We start from the raw sequence: 10390 nt of genomic DNA, 5'->3' as shown, positions 1-10390 counted from the left end.
GTGGTTCAGTCGATTAAGCATCTGACTTCAGCTCAGGTCGTGATTTCACAGTTCGTGCATTTGAGCCCCGCGTCGGGCTCTGTGCTGATAGCTCAGAGCCTGGAGCCTGCTTCAGGTTCTATGCCTCTCTCTCTCTCTCTCCCCCTCCCCAACTTGCACATTCTCTCTCTCTCTCCCTCTCTCTCTCTCTCTCAAAAATAAATAAACATTTAACAAAAATGATCAGAAACACTTTCTTGGCTACTACAAGCCAACTTGGGTATCCAGGGCAGACCAATAGTCCCTCAACCCAGATCCCCTCTTTACTGGAGCCACCAAACTACATGGAGGCTCTGCTCAGGATGTGTGTGTGCTTCTGTGCGTGCATGTTTGTGCATGTGTGTGCACGTGTGCACGTACACGGGTGGGTATATGCATGCATGCATGTATCCGCGTGCACACATGTTTGTGCATGTGTGTACACGTGTGTGCATATGCAGGTGGGTGTGTGCATGTATGTGCATGCACACGTCTTTACATGTGTATGCGCCTGTGCACATATGCAGGTGGGTATGTGCACACATACATATATGTGTGCAAACATGTTTTTACATGTGTGTGCACGTGTGCACATATGTGGGTGGGTATATGCATGTGTGTGTGCGTGCATGTTTGTACATGTGTGTGCGCATGTGCACATATGCGGGTGGGCATATGCATTCATGCATGTATGTGTGGGCACGCTTGTGGGAACCTTTGTGTTTACCATCAATCCCACTGCCCAAGAAAGCAGCAACAATTTTTGAAAACACTACAACAAATGGGTTTGGATACACTTTCTTTTTTTAAAGGTCATTAAAATGTCTTGTCCTACTTTGGGAAATGTGGTTAAGACTCATTTAGCGTGTGATTGATGAGATACTACAGACTTAAAGAAATGCCTTCTTTTCAGTCTTAGAAACTTACTGGTTAGGGCACAGGTGAACACAGCTTCCCAAAACAAAGATACTTTCTTGAATATTCAGATAAAATCGTAATATTCAAAGGCTCCTGTGGGGGTGCCTGGGTGGCTCAGGAGGTTAAGCGTCCCCCTTCAGCTCAGGTCACGATCTCACGGTTTTTGAGTTCGAGCCCCACCTTGGGGTCTGTGCTGACAGCTCAGAGCCTGGAGCCTGCTTTGGCTCCTGTGTCTCCCTCTTTCTCTGCCTCTCCCCCACTTATGCACTCTCTTTCTCTCAAAAATAAATAAACATCTAAAAAATTAAAAAAAAAATAATTGCATTCTCTTATCAGTCTGCTTGGTTGGGAATCCGAGCCCCTTAACTGTACTGAGTTCTCCAGGGCAACATGAGTCTGGTCCAGACACAAGTGAGAACCATCCTGACTGGCTCTGGAGCCAGGACTGCTGTGACCATGGCCCAAGCCCTCTCCATGCCACAGAAGCTCCCACCTCTGAGATTCTGGCCAGTCCTCTCCAGAACCCCAAACAGTTCCCTTCCCTCTGCCCTGGATCTTGACAGGTATCTGTGGAAAGTACTGAGTTATTACAGCTAACATGCTCAGAAACGTACCTGGCACTAAATGTTAACCATTGCTCAAATCTGATTACCGATATTTTTATTATTACAAATCAAAATTATAAAAACATAGAATGTGTTCATTATTATTATGTTTACTATTATGGGTCCTTTTATTCCTGGAAGTCCACACACGTCGCTCTATCAAGAACGTGAAATGTGCCTTCCCGACCTACCATGCTGCACCTCCCTGGGATGCCCAAAGCCTTTGGGAATCCAGATAATTTGGGTGTTTCCACAAGATGGCACAATTGAAGAACTCAGAGCTGTTCTTTGTTTTCATTTTCTGTCTTAGTGAAACATGTGTGATGTTTAAGTGTAGCAGAACAAACAGGACCGTGACTCGCATCTCAATTTAAACATCTGATTTCATGCTCTCTTGACAATTATGCCACAATTCCTACAGCTATAATTTTTTTTCCTACTAAGAAGCTCCCCGCTCTTGCTTCTGCCTACATATGCCATGCTGGCTCCAAACCCCACCTGATGTTTTGTATACTATGTCTAAGTCCTGGCCTGAGCCATCTCCTATCAGCCTTCACCCAAATCGAGGTTCCCATCTACCCCCTTCTGTACCTCTGTGTTTGAGAGCTGGAACCACGGCTGCTTTCCGTAGGTGAAGATCTCCCACAGGATCACCCCAAAGCTCCACACATCGCTCTCCGTAGTGAACTTCCGGTACATGATGCTTTCAGGGGCATCCAACGGATGGGGAGCATGGTGTGTCCTCCCACCTAAAAGGGGTCAAGACAGAGGGACACACAGAGTGACCAGATGACCAGAGTCGGTCATGCCTGTCTGCACTCTTTATATGTAGATGTGCTCTCCATGCCTCTTATTCTAAGATAACCACACCTTGATGCAACTTGTCTCAGAGGCCCAGTGGGGGCACTGACATCCAAGATCTATACACTGGAGGCAGCTGGAGTAGCAACTAGAGATAACCCCTAAGGGAAAGTGGGTTCCTTGACACAGAGCGTAAAGAAAGACCCCAAGATGATTCGGGGTGGGAGAGGTTTTAGAATCTGGTACTAGAGTGAACCTAACCTTGAAAGGAGGTCCACGGGAAGTCAGCAGAGTCACTGAGGGAGGCCGTCAAGTACAGGAGTATTTAGGCAGCAGGTTAAACTCCTTGGCCATGGCGGTTAAAGCACAACATTATTCATGTGCATCTAACCTGCAGAACTACGACTTTACCTCCTACCTGATGATCCTGTATTTCTCATCGCAACTTAAGACTCAGTGTTTCAAGTGAAGGGGACAGGGAAGTTCCAAATGTGTGGAAGCCACTTGCTAATAAGAAATCAGGTGGACTGAAAGAGAATTTATGACAGTTCTTAGTGACACCTCAAAGTCCAGTAAGAAAAGTGTCTTTTAAAATCTAAGGGAGGGTGCCTGGGGGGCTCAGATGGTTAAGCGTCTGACTCTTCATTTCGGCTCAGGTCATGATCTCACGGTTCATGAGACTGGGCCCCCCACTGGGCTCTGCACTGTCAGTGAAGAGCCTGCTTGGGATTCTCTCCCTTTCTCTCTGTCCCTCCCCTACTAGCACACTAGCATACCACATGTGCCTGCACTTTCCCTCTCTCTCTCCCTCTCTCTCTCTCAAAAATAAATAAACATTTTAAATAGCCTAAGAAGACCCACCCGTCGGTCTACAGATTTGACAGTCAAGGACAAGAGGAAGTGACTGACATTCAGGGTACCCTTTCCTGAGAAAACATTAGGGAAATCCTCATGGACCAGCAGGCTAGATGTATGGTGTAAGTATACGACAATCCACAGCTTGTTTTAGAACTCAGGAACTAACTGTATCCTTAGTAAATACAACATCAGAAACGGGGACTTTTGGCTAATACATAGAATTTGTTGTTAGAAAAGTGATTGCCATTGATAGAAAGAGCTCTCTATAAATGTCCCGATGAACTATTAATCAGAATTTCTTGTTCTTACAGTGGGCCAGTTGGAGGTATAACAATAATGAACATTTAGGAAAGAATGACTTATTGGAAAATGGGCACTCTTATGTCTAAAGAGGAAAATGATGTTTGCCTTATCTACTTGAAATATTTTAGAAGATAAATGATTATAAGGATTTGCAGGCACTATTTTCAACCTGGGATTTTATAACCAAGATAGCTCTGTGTCATGTGTAAAGAGAAACGAGGGTGTTTCTTTCAGACAAGAAAAGACTCAGAAAGTTGATCCCTCTTGGTTTTTCAGAAAATAAAGACGAGAAAATTAATTGAGGATTATTCCAGAAAAACTGGGGGAAAATAATCTAAACTAGACAATGACTTGGAACATAACAAATACAGTACAGCAAATAAGTCACACACAAAAAAATGCAATTTAAATCTAAATAATGGTTGGGAAGCCTGGGTGGCTCAGATGGTTGAGCATCAGACTCTTGATTTCACCCCAGGTCATGATCCCAGGGGTCATGGGATCCAGACCTGTGTCAGGAGACTGCTTGAGATTCTCTCACTCTCTCTCTCTCTCTCTCACTCTCTCCATCTCCCTCTGCCCCATCCCTGCTCTCATTGTCTCTCACTTTCTAAAATTAAAAACAAAAATCTAAATAATGGTTGCTAATCTGATAGTAAAATGTAATATAATGACTAATAAAGTCTTCTAGTAAAATAGAGACATAAAGTAAATAATAATACTAATCATGCTAAGAGTACTACCATTGCTACCATTAAGTACATAGAAGAGTAGGAAGATAAATCATTAAAGCCTGACAAAGGCTTTGTCTTTTTGGGAGGGAAAGGGAGCAGGTAGGCAGTCATCAATTGTTGATTACAACGGTTTCAATTTAAACTTCCTTGCTAAAATTTTTAAGTGGCTCTTAGAAGAATAAAAATAGTACATACAGCTTTCAAACCAGTTGTTAGAAAAAAGAACCAAAAATCTCTGGCCGATACCAAAAAGGCTACAAAAAAGAGGAATGGGATAATGATGTGGCACAAAATGAAAAAGAAGTTTAAATAATACCGCTATAGACACTAAATACAAAAGGGTGGCACTGCCTCTTAAATAAGAGAAAAATTATGTTAAAAAAATCAAGATGTGTGTTATTTAGAAAAGACATACATAGAAGAAAGTAACAGAAAATATTAGAAATGAAAGAATGCAAAAATACAGCAAAAAGAAAAAAGGAATATATATTAAATATGCTAATATTAAAATATAATATAAAATATATTAAATCATATATACACAATATATTATTAAATGTAAAATATTGAATATTAAATATACAATATTTAAATGTAAAATATTGAAAATTAGATATGTGTGGGAAAAAATTTAGAATGCCAAGAATTAAATAAAGAGAAAGTCGTTTATATCATATTTCAAGATGGCAAAATTCACCATTATGATAATTATGACTTATTAGGCTCCAAGTAACATAGCAACAAAAATGTACAAAGAGTAAAAATAGGATATAAGCAAAAGGAAGCTGACAAAACTACCATTATAATGGAAAATCAAAACACTTCTTTCACAAACAGATCAAGAGGACGAGATAAATGAAGATACGTTTAAAAATGCAGATGAGTATGTTAACTAACTAAAATTTAAATTAAAAAATGGAGACGAGTTTTAATTGATAGATATGACTATTATGATTGTCTTTCTGCCTCCCTAAAAAAGCTGGAACATTATTTTCAATTATCTGAAACAATTTATAAAACCAATCACATATTATACCTCAAAAGAAATCTGAAATTCCCAAAGAAAAAACACAGTACATAAGAAACAATGCACATTAAAAAAATGGGGTGCCTGGATGGCTCATTCAGTTAAGCATCCAACTCTTGATTTCAGTTCAGGTCATAATCTCATGGTTCGTGGGTTCAAGTCCCACATCTGGCTCTGCGCTGACAGCAGGGAGCCTGCATGGGATTCTCTGCCCCTGCCCTGCTCTCTCTTTCTCTCGCTCTCAAAAATAAAGAAATATATGTTAGGGGCGCCTGGGTGGCTCAGTCGGTTAGGCATCCGACTTCAGCTCAGGTCACGATCTCGTGGTTTGTGAGTTCAAGCCCCGCATCCGGCTCTGTGCTGACAGCTCGGAGCCTGGAGCCTGCTTCGGATTCTGTGTCTCCCTCTCTCTCTGCCCCTCCCCTGCTCATGCTCTGTCTCTCTCTGTCTCAAAAATAAATAAAACATTTTTACAAATTAAAAAAAAAAAGAAATATATATTTAAAAAAAAAGAAGCATATTCTGTACCAAATAGGAATTAACAACAAAAGAATAACTTTTTAAAAAGTTTCTCTTTGGGCAATTAAAAAACAATTTGATAATGGAATAACTGAAAATTAAATGTAAAATTATTTATTATGATAATAATTAAGTGTGTGTTCATTGAAGCCTATGAAACATACTTCAAGTAATTTTTAAAAAATACAGCATTTAAGCACTTATTTTTAAAATAGTTAAAAATATAATTAAATTAAAATTTAAAATGTGATTCCACAACAAAAGTAGTAAAGACCTTACATGATCATAGAAAGCAAGAGGAAATAAATAACAAAGAGAAAATGAGGAATTGGTATAAAAGAAGGCAAAGTAAAACAATAACCAAAAGGGGGAAAAATGTAAAAAGGAGACTATACCTTTACAATTAATTGCTAGTTCTGTCAAAATAATATAAACCTTTGGCAAGGTTAATAAGAGCTATAGAGAAGACAAATGTAAAATGTTAAAAATATTACAACAAGAAATTTGGAAATATAGATGCCATAATTGAGTTTCTAGAAAAGGTTAGTGGAAAAAAAAAAGAAAAGTAGAAAATCTAAACACAAAACAATTACAATTGTAGTAAAAATTCTATACAGTAAAAATGTACAAGGGCCAAGTGGTTTTTTGGGGTAAGTTCTAAAATTTTTTATCCTATTTATACTTTTCCAAAGCAAAAAATAAAAAATAAAAAAGTAGAAACTTTCCCAGTTCATTTTCTGTAACTTGAATATTCCTGATGATAAAATCAATCAGTCAAACATAGCATACAGCCTTAAATATATGAATACAGACATAGATATTTTATCTATATATGTGTGAAGTTACGTTATAAATATAGCCTCCAAATATGAATAATGTTATATTGAATCAGCAAGATATTACAAGAATTCCATATTATAACTCAATAAGATTTATAATGGAAATGCAAGGATGCCTTAGTCTTAAGAAGTCTACTGTTTAATTCACTAAATTAAAAGATAAAAGAAAATCCATAATTTCAAAAGATGCCAAAAATTTCCAACACATTTACCTGATTAAATGTCCAAATTCATTAGTAATAGAAGGTAACTTCCTTTATTTAACTTACTAAATATTATATGTACTAATAAAACTTTAGAAGCATACAAAGTATCTTCTGTCACTAATTTTATGCAATACTATTCGGGTGGTCCCAACCAATGCAATAAAGCAAGAATAAAAGCAAGGCAGAAACACTGAAGAGTCAAAGCTGCCAATGCATGCGTATGGTAAGATTATTCAAGGCATTTAATTAAAAAGCAATTCCAATCATTGCATGATTTCGTAAGCTACGCATTTATAAAATGAACCTACCAAAATCAAACTACCCTCATATACCCGTAGTAATAAACTTAATAGAAAATAAGTTGCTTAATAGCACAAAAAAGCTTAATTCCCAGGCATAAACCTAACCAGAAAATGTACAAAGTCTACTTAAAGAAAAGTATTGAAAAACATAAAAGAAGATCTGAAATGTGGAAATGTATGTCATTTCCTTGAATAGGAAGACAATATCATAAATCTCTCATTCCTACCTCAAATTAGTCTGCAAATTCAACACAATCTAAATGAAAACCCCCAATGGAATGATGTATGGAAAGTGACAGGATGATACCAAAATTTGTCTAGAAGAATAAATACTTGGTAAAAGCTAAAATACACTTGAAATAGAACAACAAGGGAGATTTACTCTATTGGATTGCAAAACATATTATCAAACTACAGGAATGAACACACGGTGTTATTAGCATAAAAATAGACAAATTTCATTGATCAATGGAACAAAACAGGGTCCAGAAGCAGACCCATGTATAATATTGGAATTTAATATATGAAATGATGGGTTAGTAGTCAAAGTGTTGGGACAATGAACTATTCATTTGAAAAGTACACTTAGATACCTACCTCACACCATATACAAAAATCATTTCCAGATGGATTAAAGAGCTAAACATAAAAACAAAACAATAATAATATTAGAAGAAAACTTAGAAAAGTATCTGTATAACTCAGGAGAAGAAGCCCTTCCTAAATATGACACATGTTCAAGAAGCCATAAAAGATAAGATTTAGTGATACAACTTATAAAAACCAAACACTTTTTCATGGCAAAATACGAAATAAGCATAGTTAAAAGACAAATGACAGAGAAAACATTCGCAATATATGTAACAAAGGATTAAAATTCATATATTATAAAGTGTTCCTTTAAATTAGTTTTAAAACAGCAACCTGACCAAAAAAAAAAAAAAAAAAATGAGTAAAGGATAAGGGCAGATGGTCCACAAAAGGGTTACAAATGAGCACAGACATATGAAGAGATGTTAATTAAAACAATAAAGAGACACACTTTTGAATGTTATATGGGAAAAATTGAAAAGATTGAAACTATCTAGTGCTTGAAAAGGTACGAGGATAGAGTTATTCTCAAGGGTCACTGCTAAGACTTGGTGCAGCCTTGCCCGCAGGCAGCTTGGCAGAATCTGTCTACACTACAGATGTTGAGTGCCTTTTAAGGCAGTAATTTCACCTCTAAGGAGCCTTAGAAAAATACTTGGTCCTATAAGCAAAAACTATTGGTTGAAGGGGATTTTTATTTCATCGTTTTTAAGGGCAACAATTTGCCCATCATTATACATAGATATGTAGTGGTTAAAAGGAACATAGGAGAGTATGTGCAGTGATGTGTAAACAGGTCTAGGATACATTAAAGGAAAACACAAGACTATATATATATGTGTGTGTGTGTGTATATATATATATATATATATATATATATATATATATATATATTAGCATTCTTATTTATGTAAAAATGTGTCATACATAAGCAAGTACATTAAAAGGGAATAATGTGTAAGTCTGTAAATGCATAGAAAATGATCCAGAAATATAGTCTAGAGAAGGAAGTGAGAGTGAGCACTGACCAAAGAGAAATCCCACTTTTTCACTATATGTATTTCTATACTGCTTGTAATTTGATCACAATCATGTATCACATTTGAAATGTTTAAAAATAATACAAGGAAAAACTAAGCACCTGAATGAAGGAAAACCAGTAGACCTAATTTACATAAGTTCTGATTCAAAAGGTGTTTTTTTCTTTAATGTTTTTTAACATTTATTCGTTTTTGAAAGATAGAGAGACGCAGTGCAAGCAGGGGAGGGGCAGAGAGAGAAGGAAACACAGAATCTGAAGCAGGCTCCAGGCTCTGAGCCGTCAGCACAGAGCGTGACGTGGGACTCGAACCCATGAACCATGAGATCATGACCTAAGCTGAAGTCGGATGCTCAACTGACTGAGCCACCCAGGTGCCCCTAGAAGGTGATGTTCTTTTAAAGAAAAATTATGTCTGCGATAGAATCTTGTGGAATGGTTTATTTTACCTGGTTTCTTAACGGAAAAAAAAAAAAAGTCAGGAATACAGAAACATCCCTTTTGATGCAAATTTTTAAGTAATGGATTCCTTCAAATTGATGCTGATTGTTTGCTTCATTTAATGATTTTATACACAATCCAGAAGAGGTGTTCCAGACTGAAATCTCCCAATTTACAAAGAGGGAGGAATTCAAGTGTGCTGATGTAAACTCTGATGAGCTTAAGTGTTTGGGAATAAAAGTATTAGAAGAGTATTAATTGGCTGCAGGGACTTCACGAAGAAAAATTGTATCAAGATTTTTACCACCAATGTGAGAGAAATTTATAAGGCATTCCTCTGGAAGTGAAATAAAATATTTCAAGAGGCCAGTAACATAACAAAAAGAGCAATAAATTGGAAGTCAGAAGCCCTGGGTTGTGATGTGACCTTAGACAAGCACTCAACCTCTGAGTTTCAATGTCCTCATCTTCAACACAGGAGTGAAACATCTCCTGCCTCCAGTGAGATCATGTATGTAAAAACCCGCCGAGTATCATTAAATCCAAAAGTATACACATAAAGCGCAATGACTGTTCACTGTGTGTGTCCTTACATGCTTGAGAACAGCATAACAAACCTAATTTCCTGGTTTCCATATTCCCCATAAAGATTTACCTGGCCAACACTGATTCCTCCCCCAGGACTATCTATATCCTTCTCCCACGCTGGAGAAATCTAGTCTGGGAAAGGTAGTGGTTAAATCCTTCGCTGATGAAAAAATAATAATAAAAAAAATATATTCACATTTATTCATAAATATATATGAATATAAATATGATATAGATATATATTTATATTTATCCACAGGGGTGCCTGGGTGGCTCAGTCAGTCTGACTTTTGGTTTCAGCTCAGATCATGATCTCAGTTTCATGAGTTCAAGCCCCGCATAGGACTCTATGCTGGCAGCCTGGAGTCTGCTTGGGAGTTTCTCTCTCCCTCTCTCTCTCTGCCCTTCCCCAACTCACGCTGTCTCTCTCTCAAAATAAATACATAAACTTAAAAAAGCTGACAAGTATTCCTATGGTAAAACCTATCCAGACAAGCGGTAGGCTGAAATAATAATCTCCATATCAGTAATATCAATTAATACACACTGAGTACCAGCCATACATCCCTCATTTAATCCTCTCTCCCTTCCTATATGATAG

General features: G+C 37.3%; 1 protein-coding gene across 1 annotated transcript in view; it reads right to left on the bottom strand.

Moving 5' to 3' along the window:
- NTRK3 (neurotrophic receptor tyrosine kinase 3) overlaps nt 1–10390 on the bottom strand; it is a 397129-nt gene that overhangs the window by 18245 nt on the left and 368494 nt on the right. The window contains 3 exon segments of the mRNA XM_045448711.1: nt 2133–2254; nt 2257–2290; nt 7728–7769. Coding sequence (XP_045304667.1) covers nt 2133–2254; nt 2257–2290; nt 7728–7769 — 198 coding nt within the window.

This window comes from Leopardus geoffroyi, chromosome B3 (assembly GCF_018350155.1).
Source record: "Leopardus geoffroyi isolate Oge1 chromosome B3, O.geoffroyi_Oge1_pat1.0, whole genome shotgun sequence".
NCBI lineage: Eukaryota > Metazoa > Chordata > Mammalia > Carnivora > Felidae > Leopardus > Leopardus geoffroyi.
The sequence above is the reverse complement of the archived record's forward strand: the minus strand, read 5'-3'. Positions and strand labels throughout refer to the sequence as shown.